Genomic DNA, 27,555 nt, shown 5'->3' on the forward strand with positions numbered 1-27,555 from the left:
CATAGACATGTGGAGTTGATGGATGGCTGATACCCCGTCAGTGGGGATAAAAGACAGGGCTGGGGAGACACCCCTCAGACACACCAGTGGACACCGAAAGAGTGTTGTGCACCCATGGAAAGGTGGGGGCTTAGAGGACCGAATCAGGAGATCGGTCACAAAGCCAACAGTGTGATGACAGGGCCGGTGGGGACTTGTGTGTGTGCCCACTCATGCCAGAGTGACGAGTCCACCACAGAACGGTCTAGCTGAGAACGGAATGACCACAACGGTAGGACGGAATAAGAAAACAACAGAAGGTTTGCCTGCTGCAGCTGCTCAATCTCTTGCTCGCTCTCTCTCTCCAACATTGCAACACAACAACCAACTACCTCAGCATGAACAAACTGAACTTTATATTCTTCTATGACAATTCATTTACCCCTAGACACCGATAGAGCTTGTTTCTTATTATTATTCCTACACTTGTTTTTATTATTGCTAACCTGTTTTATATGTATATTTGGCATTTTTGATATTGTATTGCTTAGTTTACTAATAAACACCTTTAGTTACAGTACCACCAGACTCCAACGTATCCTTCCATTTCTGCTGGTCTGTTAACCCAGTTACGGGGTACGTAACAACTTTAATCCTATTATTAAACATACTTTATGAAATTGGTTTCAGTTTCATGGATTTTTTGAGTTAAATAATTTTTTTCTTTCTAGTAATATCTATTTGAATTATATTTTTAAACATTAATTTTGGATAAGGCCTTTTTAATTTGGAAAACCAAGGGAATAACAACTTTTTCAGATTTGTTTTTAGGGGAGTGTTTAATAAATTGTATTTGCCTTATAGAAGGTGGGCATTCAGCCTATCAACACGTATGCTTTCATTTGGAGCAATTCCGCCAACCTCAACCCACACGTGCCCCGCCACCACCTGTCCTGCTTCCCTGCAGCTCATTATACTGTACTTCATTTGATCACTAACTACCACTGGTTCACCTACCACAGAATAGCCAACCAGCCATGCATGTGTGGAATGAGAAATTAAACCAAGGTGGTGACAGGGAAAATGTGCACACAGCTAGCAACAAAGAATCAAACTCACGAAATGGGACCGAGGAGGAAGCCTACAAAGTAGAGAATACAGCCCAATCCATCACAGGCAAAGCCTTTCCCACCACTGAACACAATGGAACACTCCCCACCATGCAGCACTACCACAAGAAAGCAGCATCCATCATCAAGGACTCCCACCGTTTAGGCCAAGCTCCCTGCTTGCTGGTGCCTTCAGGAAGAAAGTGCAGGAGCCTTTGGTCCCATAGCATCACATTCAGGAACAGTTTTTACACTTCAACCATCAGGTTCCTAGATCAGCATGGTAGATAACTTCACTCACCTCAACATTCAACTATTCCACAACCTAGGGGCTCACTTTCAACACCTCTACAACTCAAGTTCTCAATATTTATAATTTATTTAGTATTAGTATTTGTAATTTTACAGTGAGTCTTTTTATGCACATTGGCTGTTTATCCAACTTAGTTTGTGTATATATTTTTTAATGATTCTATTTTTTTTTGTATCTACTGTGAATGTCTGCAAGAAAATGAATCTGGAGGTACTATATAATGACATACATTTGGGTGATTCTTTTTAAATTAGGGTAACCTTTCTGTCCCTGAGGTAGACTTTCAAGAAAAAAAAGTGGTGTTTTTTTTTACAAAAACCAGTATAGTAATTTTTAAAATTAGGTAATAGCAACTCTAAACTTTTCTCAGTATGCTCCATAAATAATATTTTCTTAATTTTTAAGTGATTTAAAAACTTGAATGTGCCAGAATATCACTATTTTGGGCTTGTCCCTTACCCAGACTCTGTACACGTCATCTTCAAAATAAAGTAATAAATTCATGAAACTTTTAGTTCGCATTTTCTCTCAAGAACTTTTAAAACACACAAAATGTATGTGTTTGTATACAAATTGTACATTTTTTATGACAATGAACCGCTGTCCCCAACACTTCTGTCATTACTGATACGCAACACATTTTAGAGACCAATCAGCTTTTTTTCCAAACAACTGCTTATGTGGTTGCCATGGAAATGAGAAGTGACTATCATGGCAGAAGACTGACATTTTGATGTCCAGAAATGTGAGTAAAGATTTATTCCTCCCGATCTGAGGAATGTTTGTCAATACCAACTGAGTTACTATGAGTGTTTTAATTTTAAAATAAATAACCACTTTATTTCTGTATATTTAAATTGCATTTACAAGCTAGCTATCCAGTTGAGTTAGCAAGTGCTAGACTTAGGAAACATTTTCTTCAAAAAGTGAGAAATGTCATTACCATCACACAACTGACGGTGAAGTTGTCAAGATGGCTCCAATGTCATCAAGACTGATCAAATAAATATAGACGCAATTCAAGAAGACCCAGTGAAATGTCAGCAGAACCTTGAAAGAGAGAGACGCAAAAAAATGGGAGACAGGAAAACTTAAGATCATCTCACAAGTACGTACCAAAGCACAAATGACACTGAAGAGGTGACAGTGGAGAGTTAAGCAAACAAAGGGCTGCTGATCAGAAGAGACAGGCAGTACAAAGCTTTATGTCAGAGAACACTCCACCAGAATCTCCAGGAGGACAGCAACAAGAATGGAATGACCTTCATCTTCCAGAGGCTTCACCTATACACAAATGGAGACTACAAGTAGGCGCTTAAATATCAGTTGTTGCTTTTTTCAGAGTTATTGAGATTTTGAATGTTTCATAACTCCTATTGAATAAAAAAATAAGTGAGTGGAGGGTTGAGTAAATATTTTATCAGTGTTAAAGAAAGTGTTCTCTCATATGGACAGTTGAAAAACAAAGGTCTCTATAATCTGTTAAAAATTTGAATTGCTGCTTATTCCAGAGTTGTGAAAGGTTAGGCAGATGCTTTGTACGCATTATTTTTTTAAAAACAAGACTAGACAACACTCAGTTTTTGAACATAGGGCTGCCTATGTTCATGTTTCACTTAGATGTTCTTAACAAGGTTCACTAGCCGCCTAACTTAACTGTGCTCTCTCATGGAATTTTGATAAATAGTACAGACTGTAAATTGTATTTTTAGTTATAGGTGTTGCTTCTAGTTGGACTGATGTTTTGTCAGAGTTAATGTTAAACTAAAACCATCGTTTGTCAATGTCAAAAGTTGCAGTGGCCATCGTCTGAGTGGACGGAGTCCTGGTGATGATCCTGTGGCTTAAGTTCTTCAGGGCCTCGGTCACAGAACAGAAAAAACAAAAAAGCTCTAGGTTAAGTTTTTTTCCCCTTCTCATCTTTATAACTGCTCGAGTCCTCAGCAAGGACTTTAGTAAGGCATTTGCCAAAGTCCCACATGGGAGGCTGGTCAAGAAGGTTCAGTCACTCGACATTCAGTATGAGGTAGTAAATTGGATTAGACATTGGCTTTGTGGGGAAGTGGTTGCAGATGGTTGCCTCTCTGACTGCAGGCCTGTGACTGGTGATGTGCCACAGGGATCGGTGATGTGTCCCTTGTTGTCTGTCATCTACAACAGTGATCTGGATGATAATGTGGTTAACTGGATCAACAAATTTTCAGATGCCACCAAGACTGCGGACAGTGAGGAAAGTTATCATGACTTGCAGAGGGATCTGCATCAGCTGGAAAAATAGACCAAAAAAATGGCAGATGGAATTTAATGCAAGTGTGATGTTTTACACTTCAGTAGGACCAATCAGGGTAGGTCTTCCACAGTGAAGAGTAGAGCACTGAGGAGTGTGGTAGAACAAAGAGATCTGGGAATACAGGTACATAATTCACTGGAAGTGGTTTCACAGATAGATAGGGTCATTAAAGCATTTGGCACATTGGCCTTCATAAATCAATGCATTGAGTGCCAAAGATGGGATATTACGTTGAAGTTGGTGAGGCTTAATTTGGTGTATTGTGTGCAGTTTTGGTCACTTACCTACAAGAAAGATGTAAACAAGTTTGAATGGGTGCAGAGAAAATTTACAAGGATGTTGCAGAGTCCAGAGGACCTGTGCAAAGACTGAATAGGTTAGGACTGTATTCTTTAGACAGACCAAGAGGAGATTTGATAGAAGTATACACAATTATGAGGGTATAGATAAGGTAAATGCAAGTAGGCCTCTTCCACAGATTGGGTGGGACTTCAACTAGTGGACATGGGTTAAGGATGAAAGGTAAAAAGTTTAAGGGGAACATGAGGGGCAACTTCTTCACTCAGAGTGTCATGAGAGTGGAATGAGCTGCCAGCACAAGTGATGCATGCGAGCTCAATGTCAATGTTTAAGAGAAGTTTGGACAGGTACATGTAGGGATGTAGAAGTAGGATGTAAAGGGTTTATTGTCCCTGTGCAGGTTGATGGGAGTAGGCAATTTAAATGGTTTTAGCATGGACTAGATGGGCCAAAGGGCCTGTTTTTGTGTTGTACTTCTCTATGATTTTATGACCAGTGTATTTTGTTATTACCATCACAGTGCATATTTTGATGGAAAATAACGTTTTGTTTAGTAATACTGGCCTGAACTTATTTGCCGGAGTCAATTGCTTTGGTGTCAAAATCCACATTCTCTCAAAAAGAGTTAAAATTCCAATAGTCTAATTAGTAAACAAATGTTTTGTTGGTAAGCCAATGAAAATATTGACACCCTGAAGAAAAGGTGTCTCAAAATATATTCTGAATGTACTTAAAAATGAATTAATACAAATTTATTAAAAGTGATGGTTTTTAATTTGCAGGATTGGCTTTGAAATCTTTGAAATTAAATTTTAAATTAAATTCAGTACTTTTGATGGTTTCATACTCATCTGTGAAAACTCTGCAAAAATGCCCTAAAATATAAAAGTTCACTTAAAGTTTGCTCAATGTCAAGTTATAACATAAACAAAACAGAGTTCCAAGAATTTTTTTTTATTTCAGAATTTCAAGTAGCCTAAATTGAATAATCACCCATGTAATTTGAAAACAAATTTACTTTGAACTAACGCTACCCACTGAGCCATTACGGTACGCCATTATTACCATGCATTGCATGGAACATATTTACATAAAGATTAGAAGAGAACCGAACTCACCCAAAATCCAGAAATCTTCTGTGTCTGTTCTTCCTCCATTTCCTGGATTATAGCTTTATATTTCATGAAAGATTCTAAGGAAGACTTAACCTGCACCTGAGATTGGGTTTGAAAATCAGAGATCAAAAGAGTTAAACAACAAAAACGCAGAGGAATGGTCAGCAATGCAAACTCGGTTCACCACTACCTTGTAGATTTCAGCGGCTTCTTTAACCGGCATGAGGTTGTGAGCCCTGTGTTCCCGCGCAGTCGCGCAGATCACACATATCAGTTTCTTGTCGGTTTCACAAAATAGCTTCAGTTCTTCCTCGTGTTCCTTGCAGTGACGTTTATTTTCCTTCTCGTTCAGACTTAGGCTTAGCCTTCGAACTTTATCAGACAGACTTGCTAAGGCCCAACTTGACCTGAGTGTATGGTCTGCAAACTGCGCTCTACATTCCGGGCAGGAGTTTCGCCGCGCACTTTTCCAACACTGTGTGATACAGTGGCGGCAGAAGTTGTGTCCGCACTCCAGTGACACTGGATCGGTGAAGAAATCCAGACAGATGGGACAAATTGCTTCCTCGGTTAAACTCACGACTTGGTCTTTCGAAGCCATGTTAAATCCCGGAACTTCCTTTCACTGCTAACGACTGCAACACGGCGAATGTCCACTACATGCGCTGCAGTCTCCGGGAATGATTTTGGTCAAGATTTCACGTACACAAGTGTAAGGAGAACAGAGTTGTATATACAGAGTAAAACACAAAAAAAACACCAAAATAACAGTAATAAAACACACACCATAAATATAAATACATACTTAGGCGGCACAATAGCGTAGTGGTTCGCACAACGCTGTACAGTACCAGCGACTAGGTTCAATTCCCGCTGCTGTCTGCAATGAGTTTGTACGTTCTCCCCATAAGTGCACGGATTTCCTTCCACAATCCAAAGACATGCCTGTTGATAGAATAATTGGTAGTTGTAAATTGTCCCGTGATTAGGACGGGGTTAAATTATAGGCTCTGGGGGGCGCTGCTGCAAGGTCCGACCCTGTGTGGTATCACAATGTCTGCAGTGAGATGCTGAAGATGTTCTATAGGTCAGTTGTGGAGAGCGCCCTCTTCTTTGTGGTGGCGTGTTGGGGAGGAAGCATTAAGAAGAGGGACGCCTCACGTCTTAATAAGCTGGTAAGGAAGGCGGGCTCTGTCGTGGGCAAAGTACTGGAGAGTTTAACATCGGTGGCTGAGCGAAGGGCGCTGAGTAGGCTACGGTCAATTATGGAAAACCCTGAACATCCTCTACATAGCACCATCCAGAGACAGAGAAGCAGTTTCAGCGACAGGTTACTATCGATGCAATGCTCCTCAGACAGGATGAAGAGGTCAATACTCCCCAATGCCATTAGGCTTTACAATTCAACTGCCAGGACTTAAGAACTTTTTAAAGCTATTATTAATGCTTTTTGAGTTAGTGATTTAGATGCATATCATATTCTTACTGAGTTAAGTATTGTATGTAATTAGTTTTTGCTACAACAAGTGTATGGGACATTGGAAAAAAAGGTTGAATTTCCCCATGGGGATGAATAAAGTATCTATCTATCTATCTATCTATAAATAAATGTTAGGTTACAATACCTAGACTGATTGTATGTTTATAAAGTGACGCTAGGCTGTACATAAGGTGACTGATGGGAAATAATAAAGTAATGGAAGTGTTAATTAGTCTTACTAATGGGGAAAGGAACTGTTTGTAGTCTGGTGGTCCTGGCATGGATTTGATGCAGCCTCATACCAGGGAGTCCATGAGCAGTAATGTGGGATCTTTCATGATGTTACTTTTGTTTTCAGAACCTTTCTATAGATACATCCTTGATATTGGGCAGGTTGGTGTAGATGATTCATTGGGCAGTTTTGACTACCCATTGGGGAGCATAATGGACCAGGTGGTATCCACTACTTTTGTAGGATTTTCCTTTCAAGAGCATTGATGTTTCCATACCAGGCTCTGATACAGCCAGTCAATATCCTCTCCACCACGCATTATTCCCTGTCTACGTTCTGTCATTTCCTAGGGACTTCTTTCCATTTTCACTTATAAACAGTTTTGTGTCATGGTTTGTCAACGCTGAACACTTGCAACAAGTCAAAACTCACCAACGTATCCATTTTCTGAGGAAGCTGAAGAGAGCTGGACTGTGTATATTCACACTCACTCCATTCTATGTGCAGATGTGCAGTAGACAACATCACTGTTTAGTATGCAAACTGCCTGGCGACTTTACAATAATCAGACAAAACTTATAAGGATATATTTACATAAACCAAAACAAGATTCAGCACTCCGATAAGACGTGCAAATCCAATAAGGCATACACACCACTAAAGTTAAATGACCCAGAAAAATGAAGAAATTATCACTCTACTTTCCATGGAAAACATCTCCATGATCTGAGCAGACTAGATGTCATCGAGGAAGCATCGAACGCCTGGCTCAGAGTTGGAGTCTCTTCCCATTGTACATTGAGCTGAGAAAAAAATAGAGGGCTATGGGTAACCCTAGGTAATTTCTAAGGTAAGGACATGTTTGGCACAGCTTTCTGGGCCAAAGGGCCTGTATTCTGCTGTTGGTTTTCTATGTTTCTCAGAAACAGAAGGTTCCTTGTGGCAATACAGGACCAGGTGCTTAACACACACACAAATAAAGAAATCAAAAGTACATAAAAAACAAAAATACATTAGCGGAGGACCAATCGATTTGAAGAGAGAGAGTGAGCTTCACACAGGTCAGGGAGAAAAGTTTTTAAAAAGCGCATTTGGTGGAGCTCGGCGCATTAGTGACAGACCAAGCAATTCATAGGGAAAGAGAGCTTAGCACAGGTTGGAGAGAAAGGTTTCAATAAAAAGGAGCATTTCGCGGGGTTCGATGCATTAGAATAGTGGATAATGAATAATGAATGCGAGGACAGTTTTCTGTTCTGGGTGTGAGATGTGGGATGACCAGGAGACTTCCAGCCTCCCTGATGGCCACATCTGCACCGGCTGCATCAAGCTGCAGCTCATCAGAGACAGGGTTAAGGAACTAGAGCTGCAGCTCGATGACCTTTGGCTTCAATGACCTTCGGCTTGCGAGTGGGGAGCTAATAGAAGATACAGGCAGGTACACACCGGGGCCACAGGAGGCATATAAGTGGGTGACCATCAGGAGAGGGATGGGAGGGCATCAGGTAAGTGGAGAGCAGCCCTGTGGCTATCCCCCTTAACAATAAGTACTCCATTTTGAGTGCTGTTGGGAGGGACTATCTACCTGGGGAAGCAACAGTGGCTGTGTCTCTGGCACTGAGACTGGCTCTGTGGCTCAGAAGGGTAGGGAATGGAAGAGGAGGGCATCATTAATAGAGGACTCTATAGTTAGGGGGACAGACAGGAGATTCTGTCGATGCAAAAAAGAAACAAGGCCGATAGTTTGCCTCCCAGGTGCCAAGATTCGTGATGTTTCTGAGTGCGTCCACAATATCCTGAAATGGGAGGGTGGTACCATATTGGTATCAATGACATAGGTAGAAAAAGGGTGGAGGTCCTGAAAGCAGAACACAGTGAGTTAGGAAGGAAACTGAGATGCAGGACTTCAAGGTAGTAAACTTGAGATTGTTGCCTGTGCCACACGACAGTGAGTATAGGAATAGAATGAGGTAGGAGGATAAATGCATGGCTAAAGGATTGGAGCAGGGGGCAGGGATTCAGATTTTTGGATCATTGGGACCTCTTTAGGGGTAGGTGTAACCTGTAAAAAAAGGATGGGTTGCACTTGAATCTGAGGGGGACAATATCCTGGCAGGGAGGTTTGCTAATGCTGTTGGGGAGGGTTTAAATGAGATTTGCAGGGGGGTGGGAACCGAAAAGAAGAGGCAGAGGATGGGGAGGTTGGAGCACAAGTAGAGCTAGCTTGTAGGGAGTTTGTGAGGAAGGATAGGCTGTTGTTAGAGCAAAGATGCACTCGGCCTGATAGTTTGAGGTGTGTCTATTTTAATGCAAGAAGTGCCATAAACAAGGCAGATGAACTTAAAGCGTGGATCAATACGTGGGTGGAAATGTGACGTTGTGGCCATTACAGACAGTTGGATGTCTCAGGAGCAGGAACTGCTGCTGAGCGTGCCAGACTTTAGATATTTCAAAAGGAACAGAGGGTGAGGCAAAAGAGGTGGGGGAGTGGCACTGCTAATTAGGGATAGTGTCATGGCTGCAGAAAAGTAGAAAGTCATGCAGGGATGGTCGACTGAGTCAGTGCGGGTGGAAGTCAGAAACAGGATGGGGTCAGTAACTCTACTGAGTGTTTTATAGACCCCTCCCCCAATAGTAACAGTGATATGTAGGAGCAGATAGGGAGGCAGATTCTGGAATGGTGCAATAATAATAAGGTTGTTGTGATGGGTGATTTTAGCTTCCTGTCAGGGTGCTGGAGCAGGGATCCAATCACAGACCCAGTACTGTGCACACAGTGATATTAATTGAGAAACAAATCCCGAGGTGCAAACCAAGTCAATGTCAAAGTTCAAGCAGAGATCAAAACATCCAGAGAAATCCAAAAACCAGAATCGGAAAACAGGCAAAGTCAATATTTAGACGAATGGAGTACAGATACGAATGCTGGAATGGCTCAGGAAAATTCACTGGCACTATCAGGCAATGAACAGGTGAAAACTCAGGACAAAAACACACTGAGCAATAAACAGAGAGGCAGATGATAGGTGGAGCACAATGAGTCAGAAGTGGCAGCAAAACAGGTAAAAATGAGAAACAGGTGAGAGGCAGAGTACTGAGTAATACAGGGGCCAGAGTAGAGCAGGTATGGGGACAGGAGCAGATGGGGATTGAAAACAAACAAGAGCTCATGGCAATACAAAGCCACAGACTGACAGCTAGGGGGAAAACACACAAAAAGATAAAGTTCAACTGGAGGTACTGACACTTTCCTAATATTGATTGGCATCTCTTAGCGCAAGGGGTTTGGATGGGGTGGAGTTTGTTGGGTGTGTTCAGGAAGGCTTCCTGACGCAATATGTAGCTAAGCCAACTAGATGAGAGGCTGTACTTGATCTGGTATTGGTCAGGTATCGGAGCTATGGTGGGAGAACATTTTGGAGGTACTGACCACAACTCTATCTCCTTCACCATAGCACTGGAGAGGGATAGGAGCAGACAATTTGGGAAAACATTTAATTGTGGTAGGGGGAGATGTGATGCTATTAGGCATGAACTTGGGAGCATAAAGTGGGAGCAGATGTTCTCAAGGAAATGCATGGCAGAAATGTGACAAATGTTCAGGGAAAATCTGCATGGGGTTTTGCACAAATATGTTCCATTGAGGCAAGGAAGGGATGGTAGAGTAAAAGAACCACGGTGCACAGGTATGTAGAAGAAAAGAAAAGCTTACGAAAGGTTCAAGAAACCAGGTACTGTTAGAGCTCTAGAAAATTACAAGGTTGCTAGAAGGAGCTTAAGAATGGAATTAGGACAAGCAGAAGGGGCAATGAGAAGGCCTAGGTGAGCAGGATTAAGAAAAACTTCTACAAGTATGTGAAGAGCAAGAGGAGCATATAGACATTAAGAAAGAGGATGTGCTGGAGGTTTTGAAAAGCATCAAGTTAGATAAGTTACTGGGACTGGATGAGATATACCCCAGGCTACTATGGGAAGCAAGCGAGAGATTGCTGAGCCTCTTGCAATTATCTTTGAGTCATCAATAGGTACGGGAGAAGTACTGGAGAATTGGAGGGTTGAAAATGTTGTTCCCTTGTTCAAGAAAAGGAGTAGAGGTAAAACAGGAAATTATAGACCAGTGAGTCTTACTTCAGTGGTGGGCAAATTGTTGGAGAAGATACTGAGAGGCAGGATTTATGGGCATTTGGAGAGACATAATCTGATTAGGGATATAGTCAGCATGGCTTTGTCAAGGGCAGGTCATGCCTTACGAGCCTGATTGAATTCTTTGAGGATGTAACAAAGTCCTTCGATAAAGGTCAGAGCAGTGGATGTAGTGTATATGGATTTCAGTAAGGCATTTGATAAGGTTCCCCATACAAGGCTTCTTCAGAAAGTAAAGAGGCAAGGAATCCAAGGAGGCCTTGCTTTGTGGATCCAGAATTGGCTTGCCCACAGAAGGCAAAGGGTGGTGTAGATGGTTCATATTCTGCATGGAGGCCAGTGACCAGTGGTGTTCCGCAGAGATCTGTTCTGGGACCCCTCCTCTTTGTGATTCTTATAAATGACCTGGATGAAGAAGTAGGAGGGTGGATAGTGTGGAGGGTTGTCAGAGGTTACAGCAGACCCTCGATAGGATGTAGAACTGGGCTGAGAAATGGCAGATGGAGTTCAACCCAGATAAGTGTGAAATGGTTCATTTTGGTCAGTCAAATTTGAAGACAGAATATAGTATTAGTGGTAAAACTCTTGGCCTGTGGAGGATCTGAGAGATCTTGGGGTCTGTGTTGATAGAACACTCAAAGTTGCTGCGTTGTGTTGTTAAGAAGGTGTATGGTGTATTGGCATTCATCAACCATTGGACTGAGTTCAAGAGCTGTGAGGTAATGTTACAGCTATGTAAGACCTTGGTCAGACCCCACTTGGATGTGGATACTATAGAGAGAGCACAGGGGAGATTTACAAGGATGTTGCCTGGATTGGAGGGCGTACCTTATGAGAATAGGTTGAGTGTACTTGACCTTTTCTCCTTGGAGCAGCAGAGGATGAGCGGTGACCTGATACAGGTGTATAAAATGATTGATTGTGTGGATAGCCAGAGGCTTTTTCCCAGTGAAATGGCTAACACAAGGGAGCATAATTTTAAGGTGCATGGATGTAGGTACAGAAGGGATTTCAGGGGTAAGTTTTTTACACAGGGGTGCATGGAATGCACTGCCGGTGGTTGTGGTGGAAGCGGATACAATAGGGTCTGTTAAGAATGCATAGAACATAGAAAAATAGAGGGCTATGCCCTAGGAAAATTCTGGGCAGTCTCTAGAGAAGGTTAAACGGTCAGCGCAACATTGTGGGCCGAAGGGCCTGTAATGTGCTGTAAATTTCTATGTAAAATAAAAGACCGACAGGTTCAGGATGATAAATGCAGAAGATGCAATGAGAAAGTAGAAACGTTCCAACACGTTACAGAAACAGGCTGAATTAAAAGAAAAAAGGAAAAACTTTGGAACATGAACAGGGTGTACATTGTCCAGACAGTATTATCTACAACTGGTATCATCCTAACAGCACTACACAATAGCATTAAACAATTAGGCCTACACAGCAATATCTATGTAAATCTTCGGAAAGCACAATACTGAACACCACTAGAATAATCCGAACGTTCCTAGCAATCAATAAACGAAATGTGTTTGGCTGTGTCGGTACCTCAGGTTTTACCAGTTTGAGCAGGGGAATAATAATAATAACAACTTTAAGGGGTTTTATGCCCACTATCAGGCGCGACCCGCAACGTACTACATTTTTCGTGTCAATGTTGGACTGACAACTTTGTCAGAGACAAGTTTATTGTTGGGTCCTCATGTCGCATAAATGCAACAAAAAACAAAATCATAGGCACGTACCTATAAATATAACAACAAGATACAATATAAATTAAAAGTAAATTAAACATTTTTGCAAGAATGAACGTTAATAAATTATTTAAAAGGACCATTTTAATGCAAGGTAGTCACTGTGTTGTTGCTAAACTGCAGTCGACGTTTCGAGCCGAGAACCTTCTTCAGGACTGAAAAGGAAGGGGGAAGACGCCAGGATAAAAGGTGAAGGAAGGGGAAACAGGCTAGTTAGAAGGTGACAGGCAAAGCCAGGTGGGTGGGAAAGGTAAAGGGCTGGAGAAGAAAGATTCTAATAGGAAAGGAGATCCCCACCATCTCAAGCCATCTCCTTGCAGTTTCCATCAGGCAGGAGGTTCAATCCCCCTCCTTGAAGTAATGGGGAAAATACTTAATCATCTTTCCCGATGCCAACTTTCACGTAACTGCCAGCAACCTGCCTTCTGCTCTCTCCTCATCAGAAATTCCTCCTCTAACCCAGTTGATAGGACGCTCAGTACACTTCCTCTCCTCTACCCAGTCTGCTTACCAAAAACAAAAGACAGAGTTTCCGCATCTCCATTTCTCACTCCACCCCTGCCTCCACATCCGAGACTCCGTTCCACTCTCCCGGAGTTACCGATCTTACGTGCATCTTTCCTGGCTCCGCTTTCCATATCCCTGCAAGCGGTCTAAGTGCCAGACCTGCCCCACACCTGCTGCCGCACCTCCATTCAAAGCCTAAACGGTCCTTTCAGGTGTGGCAACCCTTCACCTGCGAATCAGCTGGGGCCGTCTAACTTGTCCAGTGCTTCCGACTCGGTCTTATCTGCATTAGTGAGACCCGTCGTCAATTGGGGGTCCGCTTCGTCTAGCATCTCGGCTCCAAACCGCTGCAATCGGAACTTCCCGGTGGTCAAGCATTGTTATTCCGTTTCCCTTTCCCGTTCCTACATGTCGGTCCATGGCCTCCTCTTGTGCCAGGATGAGGTCACCCTCAGGGTGGAGGAGCAACACATTATATTCCACACAAAGTACACTGCAGATGCTGTGGTCAAATCAACACCTACAAAAGCTGGTTGAACTCAGCAGGTCGGGCAGCATCCGTTGAAAGGAGCAGTCTATTCCTTATATTCCATCTGGATAGCGTCTAACCTGATGGCATGATTATCGATGTTTCCTTCAGGTAAAAACCTTCCCCTCCCCCTCCCCGCTTCCTCTATTCCCGACTCTGACCTTTTACCTCTTCTCGCCTGCCTATCAACCCCCCCCCCCCCCCCACCCCCGTCTCCTCCTCCTTCCCTTTCTCTTGTGGTCCACTCTCCTCTCTCATCCGATTTCCTCTCCAGCCCTTTACCTTTCCCACCCACCTGGCTTCTCCTATCACCTTCCAGCCAGCCTCCTTCCCCTTCACCCAGCTTTTTTTATTCTGGCATCTTCGCCCATCCTTCTCAGTCCCGAAGAAACGCCGACTGATCGTTTCCACAGATGCTGCCTGACCTGCTGAGTTCCTCCAGCTTTTTGTGTGTGTTGTTTTCCATACCAGTGCCTCAGGTATATTTTCTGTTTCCTTGCCCCTCTTCCATTACACAATCTACCAAAGTTGAGAGAATACTCATCAAATCTCTTCTACTCCGCACTCTCTCATTCTCCGCTTACCAACACCAAAGACAAGCTTCCCTCCTCTCCATCTTCCGCCGCATCTGCCTCGACATTAGCTAGATAGCCATCTGTAATTTCTAAAATATCTATCGTTCCCAACTCACAACGAAATTCATGATCGTCCCCAAAAGGAATCCTGTGACTACCGTGCACTGGTACACTGCCGTCTCCTCCTGCAACCGCTCCCTTTCTGTAAGAAGCGCCCCCTGCACCGGCAGGGGATGCCACGTCTGCATTTTTACCTGCTTCTTCCCTACCATCCAGAAAAGGCCACACACTCAGTCTGGGTGAAGCAGCGGTGGCGTGCACCTCGCCCAGATTCGCTTACTGCCCTCAACACTCACAGTGATGCCTGCTCAACACGGGGCGTCGCCGTTTGCAGATTACTTTCATTTGCCGCCTCTTTAATTCCACATCCCCCTCCCAAACTGAATTCTGCCCCTGGCTTTCCGCCCTTCAGCAACGAAACCCAGAGAAGCTTGTTCCCTTTCTTCTATAAAGTTTCCGGTTCCGTTCCTCCCTCCATATTTGCCTCTGTCACATTCACACTCGCCTTCTCCACCGACCTGCATCTTTCCACTGCCAAAGAGCTTCATTCACACTCTCCTGGACTTTTTCAAGCACTGACCACGCCGCTGCTGCTTTGCACCCCCTTCCTCTCCCCCTCCCGATCTAAACATTTAAAATTTCTAACTCTTCTCTGTTATAATTTACCTGAAACATCAAATCTATCTCTTCCACGGAGTCGAATTAAGGACCACGATGCTGACAGTGGTAGACGATTGGTCGGGGGAGTTTAGGACCCGGGGAAGCCGAGGTGTTCAGGACCCATCACCCGTGGTTTATCATGAATCCGCTGAACCCTCAGAAAAGCCAATTGTTTCAGTCTTGATAATTTCACAACATATTTCTGTTCCGTTGACGGCTGTAGTTCATATTAATTTTGAATATTAATACTATTTGAATGTACTACTCACACATTTATTTTTCCACCGATTTTATTTATAGTCTCATTGGAGATTTACAGTTGCTGAATTTCATGATTAAATGCGACCGGTACAGCTCCGACCATTGTCGGCGGAGTATCTACCCCTCAGCCCCTGGGCACCTCTCCTGACCCCTGTTTCCGAACCCGACCCACTTACAGACCTGGAATGGAACCGGGGCAGATTCTCAGCCAGTTTTCATCCCCGGTCCAAAAAAGAGGATAAAGTTTCTCCGTGAATTTATTCCCAGAGTAAGTGTGCAGATGGGACTTGGTCTCCGCGTTGTAAAATGACACCGTTCCGGCTTCGTAACTGAGATAAACTCCAACCCTCCCGGGGATGGGACCGGCAGGGAGACGGGATGGGGGTGTGGTGAGAATGTAAAACCTGTCACGCCGTCTCCAGATAATCCAGAATCCATTCTCAATCATTAGATTGATGTCTCCTTTCCTCTCCACAGACTCTGCAGCGACTCCCAGACCCCAGTGCTGACACTCTGCCGCATCCACCTCCCAATAATGCCTGCCCGACGTGAATCCCTCCGATCCCAGCACATAGGACCGACTTGTAAACCTCTTTCCGGTGTCAGGGAGGTCCCTCCAATACCCGGTCCATCTCACACTCTTTAAATCTGGGAGTACTTCAAGCTTCGGACCGGCTGTTTCCACATCCAGGGTCACAGGGACTGGAGAGGGAGGGGGAGTGGGGGGAGAGACACAAAATTAGAGAATCCGTGGAGATCTGATTACGGAGCGACGGCGGATGAGATTCGGATAGCGCGGCTTCTCTCATAACGAACCCCTTGGAAATTTTGGAGTGGGCACGAATGGGGAAGGATTTGGCATGGATCCATCCCCGGTGTTTTGTTGCGAAAGGAACGTTCGAAGACAGAGGGTGACAGAGACAGAGAGAGCGTCTGAACTTGTAAACTGACAGGCATTAATCATCTGTCTGTGTCAACGTGTTCATGTCTGTCTGTGTACCTGGTCTGCAGTCATCTCGAAACAGTTTACAGTGGGCCAGGACCAGGCGCTGTTAACTCAGCTTGGTAGTTGGTACACAAAAGGCACCCCACATAAAATGAGAAGACACACACCTTTCTTCCACTAGCAGACTAAATATTATCTCAATTAAATTAAATAATTCAATTAATTTGCTCTGATTCACAGCCCTCCCTTGGGGAATTTTCGAACTGTGTGTTGTTTCAGGATGCAGTGTTTCATCCAGCGGTCAGTCATGTGTTGGTTATGTTGTGCCCCTGTGTTGATGAGTTCAAGAGTCTGATTTCTCCAGCTGACGGTGATGGCTCCCAGAAGGTCGGGTTGGTGCTGGAATAAAGTACCAGTTCCCCTTCACCCCCAATTCTGCCAATTCATGAAGCTAATTATTACTTTAAGTTGCCTAATCAACAAGGACAAATGAACCTGTAGAAATCCTACCTGGCTTAATTCCATCAGCCAATGCTCTCCACGCTGTGTACAATAAGGGATGATCGAATTTTTCAAACGAAAGGGCACCTTCTGACACAACCATTGGTTTGGATTTGTGGCCAATTCTGCAAATATTAATGAGCTGATTAATATTTGTTAACTGAGCCTCAGCATGTGAGCGTCACTGTGAATTAAAGTGCAGGGATCAAGGAGACAAACAAATTTAAAGACTTATCACAACAACAATTAACTAGAAAGACTAACAAGAGCTCAGGCAAACAATGCAGTAACTTGACGAACAGAAATTACTCTTGATACACTGACAGAAGAACTCTGTCAGAGTTTCACCAGACAAGGAACCGAAACGACCCAACAGAGAGAGGTTGGCATGCCACCCCCCCCCCCACCCCCAGAGCAGCTAAGAATTCCAGACATTGAAAATAATATGCTAAATAAATTATCCTAAATTAAAGAACAGTGATAAATACAAAGAGTTTAACGAGCTCCACGATCCCAAACGAGACACCTTCAAAACAGAGTGAAAAAGCAGAGCTCATGCAAACACAAACAATTAGATGTAAAGCTGAACCATCCAAGGAAAACGTACACCCACAAGGTGTCATTGGGGGAAAAACCACAATTCACATACTAACTGATAAAAAAACAATTAAAGCGTTCGCTGGTTGTGATACGATAGGTGGCTATATTACAAACCCCTGTTGAGCGTCAGTAAAGACCATGTCCTACCTCCTCTTCCGACGAGATTCCTCCTGAAATAAATCAAACACAAACCTGAAACGACTGAGACTGACCGTCTACGCCTACGGCAAGAGGAATTCTACCCAAATTATAATAAGCTGCAGAACATTCCCATTTCCCAACTCTCACTCCCACTGACACATACAGATAAGGAGGATATTGCAGAAAGAACACAGAACCACGGGGGGGGGGGGGGGGGGTCGGGGGGGTTACAAGGAATTGTCATCACAAGTCTATCTTCTTAACTCAGAGGTTAAAATTTACAGCAAGGATGGTTTGTGCACTTTTGTCTGATAAATTAAAGATCAGATGAACAAATTTAAGATGATCGATGGATTGATTGGTCTATATACATACATATATTTATAGTAATTAATAATACTGTATTTATATCTATACTAATATATACACTCAGAATATACGCTGGTTTCTGCTCTAGCTCATCCACTTCACGATTCAACGTATTGTGTGGTCGGAGATGCTCTTCTCACATCACTGTTGTAATTCGTGGTTATTTCAGATACTGTTGCCTTCCTGTCAGCTTGAACCCTTTTGGTCATTCTCCTCTGACCTCGCTCATTAAGAAGGCGTTTTCCCCCATGGAACCGCCGCTCGCTTGATGTTTTTTTTTCCACTGCGCTATTCTCTGTAGATTCTAGGGACCATTGTGTGTGAAAATCCCGGGAGATCCGCTGCCCGGCGAGCACCAACAATCACCCCACTGTCAAGTTCACTTAGATCACATTGATCCCCATTCTTATCTTTCGGTCTGAACAACAGCTGAACTTCTTGGCCATGTCTGCATACTTGTATGCATTGACTTGCCGATACCTGATTGGCGAATAGATATTTGTATCAACGAGCCGGATTAAGTGTACTTAATAAAATGGCCACATAATGTACTGTATATACAGGTACATAGAATATAGTATATTTAGTAAGGACATCAAAGTATACGGGAAGGAGATTGGGGATGATGGAACAGCAGAGTGGACTCGATGAGCTGAACGGCCTAATTTTATTTCTATGTCTTGTGGTACTTATGTAACGCTGCCGCTAAACAGCAAACTTCACAACATGTCTCAGTGATAATAAACCTGAACTTTATTACAACTTACATAGGAAAAGATAGAAAACGGAATTCGGATATTTCAGTGGGTGCAGCGAGTGGAGACAGAGAAAGCTTGCGTGAAGCGGATGTACCAGATGGCCTGTACCTGGTGAAGGAGGGGATGTTATTCTACGTTGTGTATTTTTGGGAAAGACTACAAAATTTCCCAAAACTATTAGCTGTGGGAGGAACCCAAAGTAAAGGGTAATCAATCGCCTGAATGGGAGTTCAGCCTGAGTTCCCACTCCCAGACCCGGTATGACCTCACGCCCACCGCACCACCCACACTCACAGGCATTCCCTGCATCTGGATATTAAAGTGAGTTCCATAGGTACAGTTTACGTGGGTAAAGGTGACATCAAAAAGGTCAGTGTTGAAGTCACTGAAAGTCATTCCCGAGGAGGCTGCAGGCAGCCGTGGGATTCTACCGACGCTGTGAACCAAAGATTCGTCTTGTGAGCACAGCAGTTTATCTTTGTAAGACTAAATTCAATTCTGAATTCCTGGGGAAATCTACATTCTTTGCAGAACTATCACCCAATATTTTGTAACTGTGCACTTCCACTGAATTGAATTGAAACGAAATTCCTCACCTTCAGAAACAACACGTGATCTTTTTGATCCATCTGTTCCTGTAGCCTTGAGATCTCCTCCTGGATAGAATTTAAATTCTTTTGAATCTCTCGAAGATTTTTCTCCATTGGATTTAGAATCCTCTCCTCTTCTTCCCTGAGGTCTCTGAGTACCTGCTGCTCTTTCTCGGTGAGAATCTGGTGCAGTTCAGCAAACTGCGATGTGACGTGGGACTGAAGGATGTGTGACTGTTTCTGTCAAACGAACGGTGAAGATTAATATGCAGTTAAGTGTTGTACTATATTGCTTTGCAACATAAAAGGATGCCATTGAGTCAAGACTTTCGGAGTATTCCTTCGGGGTAGGCTCTAACCTGACGACATGAACGTCGATTTCACTAATTTCACACCCTCTCTCCACTCTTTTCCTGTTCACTGTTCTGGCTCCCACCTAACCGCGTCTCTTCTCCTCAGCCGCCTGTGGCGCTTCTCCTCTTTTCCTTTCTCCTATGGTCCTCTCTTTTTTCCTCAGCTGATTTCCCATACCATCCGCCAGCTTGTACTCCTTCCCCCCACACGTCTTTTTATTCTGCTTTCTGCCCCTTCCTTTCCAGTCCTGTTAAATGAATAGTCTCACTCTGAGACCATCGATGTTCTCTGACCCGCTGAGTTCAGCATTTCTGTTTGCGTTGGCATGTCTCCCATCCCTCACCTACTTCTCTTTGACTTTGGGATGCAGGAGAAAGGCACGCAGTCACGGGAGAAGCGTAATGATGTCACGCCGGCACCCCTAGGGATCAGGGTTGAGCCCCCACATGTTGGAGCTCTGAGTCAGCTGCGCTCCCTGCTGCGTCATTGTGCCGCCCTCTAATTACAGACATTACAGGAACGCATCCACCCAAGATCAGGAAATCAGAACTGCAGAGTCTCACCCAAATTCCAGATATTTTTTGTTTCTGGTGCTGCTCCATTTCTTCGATGATTTGTTGCCTTTTCATAAGACTTTGTAAGGCAGATTTAACTGTCTCCTGGGATTGGGTTTGAGAATGAGAAAGTTAGATGACAGAGACGTAATAAAACCGCCAGGAGAACAAAATCTGTTTGCTTTTACCTTGTAGTTTTCAACAGCATCTTTAATCGGCAAGAAGCAGTGTTTTTTGTGTTCCCGGGAAACTGTACAGATCACACAGATCAACGTCTTGTCCGTTTCACAGAACAGCTTCAGTTCTTCATCATGTTCCTCGCAGTGACGTTTACTTTCTTTCTCATTAGGACTCAAACGTCGTTTACGTGTTTTCTCAGACGGTCTTCTTAAGGCCCAGTTTATCCTGAGGGTCCGGTCCGCAAAATCCTCTCTACACTCCGGGCAGGAGTTTCTCTCCTTCCTCTCCCAAAACCGTGTGATACATGAGCGGCAGAAGTTGTGCTGACACGGCAGTGACACCGGATCGGTGAAATGATGCAAGCAGATGGGGCAAGTTACCTCCTCGGTCCAACTTTCGAACTGCGCGTTTGAAGCCATTTCTAATAATCCGCACTTCCTGATCCAAAATTCTTTTACGTTCGGCAGCTGCCGAACCTCTGCAGTACTTTGACTATCCACTACAGGCGCTGCAGTCTACTTCGCGGCAGGTGTTCAGGGTGAAGGTACATTCTTGACTAATCTAAGGGAGCAGATAAGAGCGAAAGAAATTGAGAGCAAGAGTAGGCAACTGTCCCTCCATTAACTATATTGCTGATTGATCTACGCCTGGCCTCAACTTCGGTTCTGTATCACAGTTCCTCATTCTTTCAAATATATTTCTACCTTCATGCAGATCACAACATTACACAGTACATTGAGTTAATATATTATTTTGCAACAGTAATGCACATTGATATAGATGTAGAGTATTTTCGAATCGGGGAGTGAATTCACTAATTGGAGGTGTTAGTGGACTTGGAAGTCCAAGTGCTAGATTCCCTAAAGGTTAACTTGCAGGTTAAGTAAGGATGGCAGATGCAATGTTAGTATTCATTTCGAGAGTTCTAGCAATAAATCAAGCATGTTATGCAAAGGCATTTTGAGGCATTGCACAGGTCGCATTTGAAATACCGTGGGCAGTGTTATAGAACATAGAACAATTCTGCAGAAACAAGCTCTTAGGACCACAAAGTTGTGCCGACCTTTTAACCTACTCTAAATTCAATCCAACCCTTCCCCTCTGTTTTTCTATTATCCGTGTGCTTCTCTGTTAAATTGAAACATTCAAATTACATTTTTTATCAAGGTATGCATGCAGTTTTCAACCTTAATATTCGTCTTCCCCGGAGACAGCAATGAAATAAAGAACAACCATGGAACGCATTCAGAAAGAAAAAATCATCAACGCCTGCTCCCGCACGGAAAAGAAAATAAATCGTGCAGACTGCAAAAACAAAACGGGCGCAATCACAGAACATAAAACACGAAATCGAAGGAGTCCATGTTCAGCTCAGCTCAGTGTTCGGTATCTGCAGGCCCAAAATAGTAACAAAAAAAGAGCGCTCAGAAACCAGAAACGTCACACACAACGTGAACGACAGAGTCTAATCGGCAAGCCGCAGACCCAGGAGCCTCGGGAGCATCGAGGGAGAGGGGCTGTTCGAACGCAGGGGCAGTCCTTCGGGAGCATCGAGGGAGAGGGGCTGTTCGAACGCAGGGGCAGTCCTTCGGGAGCATCGAGGGAGAGGGGCTGTTCGAACGCAGGGGCAGTCCTTCGGGAGCAACGAGCCAGCGGGAGAGGGAGACCAACACACACAGACCCCTTTCTCCAGCAGCAGCGAGGCAGAGGCAGAGGGAGAGGGAGACCAACACACACAGACCCCTTTCTCCAGCAGCAGCGAGGCAGAGGCAGAGGGAGAGGGAGACCAACACACACAGACCCCTTTCTCCAGCAGCAGCGAGGCAGAGGCAGAGGGAGAGGGAGGACAGCACACACAGACCCCTTTCTCCAGCAGCAGCGAGGCAGAGGCAGAGGGAGAGGGAGGACAGCACACACAGACCCCTTTCTCCAGCAGCAGCGAGGCAGAGGCAGAGGGAGAGGGAGGACAGCACTCACAGACCCCTTTCTCCAGCAGCAGCGAGGCAGAGGCAGAGGGAGAGGGAGGACAGCACACACAGACCCCTTTCTCCAACAGCAGCGAGGCAGAGGCTGGAAAACAGCACTGAACACCAGCTCGCCTTCTACACCCGTCTCATGATTTCAATCTCCTTCGGCGTTTTTGATCAGCGCGAAGTAGAGTCGATCTTGGGTTCACGCCGCGTCATCAAGCTTCTTGGCTTGAGGCCGCTCGAAGCTTCACGGAACCCTCTCTGATACAACAAACCGCCAGATCGCTCAATTGACCTGAAAGCACGCAATCAAAATGTAGACAAAAGGCTCCAACAGTAGCAGAAACATATTTGTAACAAAAAAGATATAAAAACGGTGAAAGAAGTATTTTCATGAACCGTCTGGAGGATGTCCGCCTTGTTCACTATCTGCCCCGGCTGTATCCGAGAGGGTTCCGTGAAGCTTCAAGCGGCCTCGACCAAAGAAGCTTGGTGGATCTGAGATGTTTCTGGACGTGTCCACGGTGTCCTGAAAAGGGTGGGTGAGCAGCCAGAAGTTGTGGCACATATTGGTATCAGTGACATAGGAAGAAAAAGGGAGGATGTCCTGGAAAAAGAATACACCGAGTTAGGAAGGAAGTTGAGAAGCAGTACCTCAAAGTTCGTAATCTCGGGATTGCTGTCCGTGCCATGCGACAGTGAGGATAGGAATAGAGTGAGGTAGCAGATAAACGTATGGCTGAAGAATTGGAGCAGGGGATAGGGATACAGATTTCTGGATAATTGGGACCTCTTCAGGTACAGATGGGACTTATATAAAAGGGATGGATTGCACTTGAATCCGAGGGGAACCAATATGCTTGCAGTCAGACACGAGGAAATCTGCAGATGCTGGAAATTCAAGCAACACACACAAAATGCTGGTGGAATGCAGCAGGTCAGGCAACATCTACAGGGAGAAGCACTTTCGACATTTCCGGCCGAGACCCTTCATCAGGACTAACTGAAAGGGAAGATATAGTCCTGACGAAGGGTCTCGGCCCGAAACATCGACAGTGCTTCTCCCTATAGATGCTGCCTGGCCTGCTGTGTTCCACCAGCATTTTGTGTGCGTTTCTTGCAGTCAGGTTTAGTGGAGCTGTTGAGAGTGGTTTAAATTACGTAATATGGCAGGGGGTTGGGAACCAGTATGATAGAGCTGAGGACAAGCCAGACACTTTACAAGTAGATGATGGATGTAGCGTGAATGTAAGGAAGGACAAGTCAATGACTGGGTACAAATGCAGACAGAGCAAAGAGTTAAATTGTACCACACAGGCAAAGTTCAAAAGGGTGAAGAATGTAGGACTGAAGGTGCGGTATTTAAATGCATGCAGCATTCGGAATAAGGTGGACAAACTCGAGACACAATTACAGAGCTGGTCAGTATAACGTGGGCATCACTGAGTCATGACTGAAAGAATGCCACAGTTGGGGGCTTAACATCAAAGGATATACTTTGCATCGAAAGGACGGGCAGGAAGGCATAGGCAGTGGAATGGCTCTGTTGGTAAGAGATGGAATTATATCTTTAGAAATTGCTAGGGCAAAATCATATATAGGCCTCAAAATCGTAGCAAACATGTGGGGTTAAGATTGCAAAGGGAGCTGGAAAAGGCACGTAGTAAGGGTAATGATATGATTGTAATGGACTTCAATATGCAAGGGGATTGGGAACATCACGTTGGTTTTGGATCGCAAGAGAGGGAATTTGTTCAATGCCTACGAGATGTCTTTTTAGAGCAGCTTGTGCTTGAGCCTACTCGGGGAAAGATTATCTTTGATTGGGTGTTGTGTAATAACACAGATCTTATTAGGGAGCTGAATGTAAAGGAACCCTTAGGAGGTAGTGATCATAATGATTGAATTCATACTGAAATTTGAGAGGGAAAAGCATAACTCACACGTATCAATATCGCAATGCAATAAAGAGAATTACAGAGGCATGAGAGAGGAGCTTACCCAGGTGGTTTGGAGGAGGTGTTACGAACTGTAACGTTTTAGAAACAAACCAGCAGCAATAGAGTTCACTGGAGTCTGGTTTTGATGTTAAAACCATGATCTTTATTAGTATCTACTTATAATATAGTAACTTAACCAAGATAAACAAAAGTTAACAGTGTTCTGTGTATAAATGTGTGTAAATATAACTCCCAAACTATCGAGCCTGGGGAACAAAGCTTAGAGTCTTGAGATGGTAAAGTAGGAAGGTTTAGTAATCCAAGGAATAAATGATGGGAGAGAGATATTTGTACTCCAGGGTAAATGTAGAGAGATGGCGATTATGTCCACTTCCACAGGTAAATGAAAACCGTCGTTGAAGATCTTGTCTGTTGGATCTATTCAAAGTCCACTTAGATATATCACCAAAGTGACCTGTCACAGGAATGTCGTCTTCCAATGATTACCACATAACACACCCAGGTAAGGGTTAACTTCGAGTGGTCCCACAGGACATTCCTAAATCCACTCCTTTGGATTATACGAAGTAACCCAGCAGTTCTTAAGTCCAAGTCTTACTCAGACTATGAAAGTAGCTGTTTTCTCTCTCTCCCTCTCTCTCTCTCTCCCCCCTCTCTCCCCCCATATCTCTCTCTCTCTCTCTCTCACACACACACACACACACACACACACACACACACACACACACACACACACACACACACACACACACACACACACACACACACACACACACACACACACACACACACACACACACACACACCAAGGAGCTAACATAGCTGCCGGCTGACGTCATTGTTAGTCCTGCCTCACTCAGGCACTCTCTTAAAGTGACAGTTCGCAGCAAACGAAACCTATGGATTCGTAACACAGGAAACTGGCAGGGATGACGGCAGAGCAGAAATGGCTGAAGTTTCTAGGAATTGTTCACAAAACACAGGAGAGATATATCTCACAGAGGAAGAAGTTCTCAAATGGCAAGGGTAGGCAACCATGCCTGACAAAGAAAGTTATGACTGCATAAAAGCCTAGGAAAGGACTTATAAGGTAGCAAAGGTGAGTGGGAAGTTGGACGATTGGAAAGCTTTTTAAACCCAAAAGGCAACTAAAAAAGCGGTAAGAAGGGGAAAGTTGAAATATGAGGGTAGTCAAGCCAATAATATAAAGCATGACACCAGAAGTTTTTTCAGTTATATAAAGAGTAAAAGGTGACATTGGAAAATGATGCTGATGAGGTAGTAATGGGGGCAAAGAAATGGCAGATGAACTTAACGGGTTCTTTGCATCTGGCTTTACTATGGAAGATGCTTGTAGTGTGCTAGAGGTCTGTGAATGTCAGGAAGCAGGAGAGAGTGCCATTGCTATTACAAAGGAAAAGGTGCTAGTAAACTGAATGGTCTTAAGGTGCTTAAGTCACCTGTACTGGATGTACTACACCCCAGAATCCTGAAAGAGGTTGCTGAAGAGATAACGGGTGTATTGGTCATGATCTTTCAAGAATCACTTGAATCTGGCATGGTCCTGGAAGAATGGAAGACTGCAAAATGAAATTCCACTCTTTAAGAGAGAGGAAGGGGAAAAAAAAGGAAATTATAGGCCAGTTAGCCTAATCTCAGTGGTTGGAAAAGAGTTGGAGTCCATTTTTAAGGATGAGGCTTCAGGGTACTTTGAGACTAATGATAAAATAAGTCAAAGCCAGCATGGTTTCTGTGAAGGGAGATCTTGCCTGACAAATCTGTTCTTCGAGGAAGAACTTTTTCAAGGAAGTAACACGCAGAATGGACAAAGGAGAGGCAGTGGGTGTCATTTACTGGAATTTCAGAAGGTGTTTGATAAAGTACCACAGATGAAGCTGCTTAACAAGATAAAATTCGATGGCATTACTGGAAACATACTGGCATGGATAGAGGAATGGCTGACAGGCAGGAAGCAGTGAGAGGGAATAAGAAGGGCCTTTTCTGGTTGGCTGCCGGTGAATAGTGGTGTTCCTCCGGGGTCAGTATTGGGACTGCTACTTTTCACATTGCTTGTCAATGATTCAGATAATGGAATTTATAACTTTGTGGCAAAGTTTGCAGTAGGTAGTGCTGAGGAAGCAATGCAATTGCAGGACTTAGACAAGTTGGAAGAATGGGCAAAAAAGTGACAGATAGAATACAGTGTTGGGAAATGTATGATAATGCATTTTGGTAAAAGGAACGATAGTGTAGACTATTCTCTAAATGGGGTGAAAGTTCCAACATCAGAGGTGCAGAGGGACTTAGGAGTCACGTGCTTCTGCCATGTGCAGAAGTTCGCTGATGACACGGCCATAGTGGGGTGTGTCAGGAATGGACAGGAGGAGGAGTATAGGAAACTGATACAGGACTTTGTGATATGGTGCAACTCAAACTACCTGTGTCTCAATATCACCAAGACCAAGGAGATGGTGGTGGACTTTAGGAGATCTAGGCCTCATATGGAGCCAGTGATCATTAATGGAGAATGTGTGGAGCAGGTTAAGACCTACAAGTATCTGGGAGTACAGTTAGACGTGAAGCTAGACTGGACTGCCAAAACAGATGCCTTGTGCAGGAAGGCACAGAGTCGACTGTACTTCCTTAGAAGGTTGGCGTCATTCAATGTCTGTAGTGAGATGCTGAAGATGTTCTATAGGTCAGTTGTGGAGAGCGCCCTCTTCTTTGTGGTGGCGTGTTGGGGAGGAAGCATTAAGAAGAGGGACGCCTCACGTCTTAATAAGCTGGTAAGGAAGGCGGGCTCTGTCGTGGGCAAAGTACTGGAGAGTTTAACATCGGTAGCTGAGCGAAGGGCGCTGAGTAGGCTACGGTCAATTATGGAAAACTCTGAACGTCCTCTACATAGCACCATCCAGAGACAGAGAAGCAGTTTCAGCGACAGGTTACTATCGATGCAATGCTCCTCAGACAGGATGAAGAGGTCAATACTCCCCAATGCCATTAGGCTTTACAATTCAACCGCCAGGACTTAAGAACTTTTAAAAGCTATTATTAATGCTTTTTGAGATAGTGATTTAGATGCATATCATATTTTTACTGAGTTAAGTATTGTATGTAATTAGTTTTGCTACAACAAGTGTATGGGACATTGGAAAAAATGTTGAATTTCCCCATGGGGATGAATAAAGTATCTATCTATCTATCTATCTATCTTGTGCAAGGCTCCCAGAAGGTTAACTTACAGCCTTTGGCAACTTTGGGCCTGGGGTCACTAAAAATTAGAATAAATGGGGATCTCATTGAAACCTACCAAATGTTGAAAAGATTAGATTG

General features: G+C 44.0%; 1 protein-coding gene across 1 annotated transcript in view; it reads right to left on the bottom strand.

Annotated features, from left to right (window-relative positions):
- Nucleotides 1–21,547, bottom strand: part of LOC140721273 (uncharacterized) — a 38,333-nt gene extending 16,786 nt beyond the window's left edge. The window contains 11 exon segments of the mRNA XM_073036126.1: nt 5,110–5,205; nt 5,297–5,725; nt 14,434–14,582; nt 15,384–15,477; nt 15,480–16,000; nt 16,755–16,870; nt 17,493–17,515; nt 19,210–19,443; nt 20,121–20,216; nt 20,300–20,852; nt 21,479–21,547. Coding sequence (XP_072892227.1) covers nt 5,110–5,205; nt 5,297–5,725; nt 14,434–14,582; nt 15,384–15,477; nt 15,480–16,000; nt 16,755–16,870; nt 17,493–17,515; nt 19,210–19,443; nt 20,121–20,216; nt 20,300–20,710 — 2,169 coding nt within the window. The 5' untranslated portion in view covers nt 20,711–20,852; nt 21,479–21,547.
- Between the last annotated feature and the right edge of the window lie 6,008 nt (nt 21,548–27,555).

The sequence above is a fragment of the Hemitrygon akajei genome, chromosome 2 (genome assembly GCF_048418815.1).
Source record: "Hemitrygon akajei chromosome 2, sHemAka1.3, whole genome shotgun sequence".
Taxonomy (NCBI): Eukaryota; Metazoa; Chordata; class Chondrichthyes; order Myliobatiformes; family Dasyatidae; genus Hemitrygon; species Hemitrygon akajei.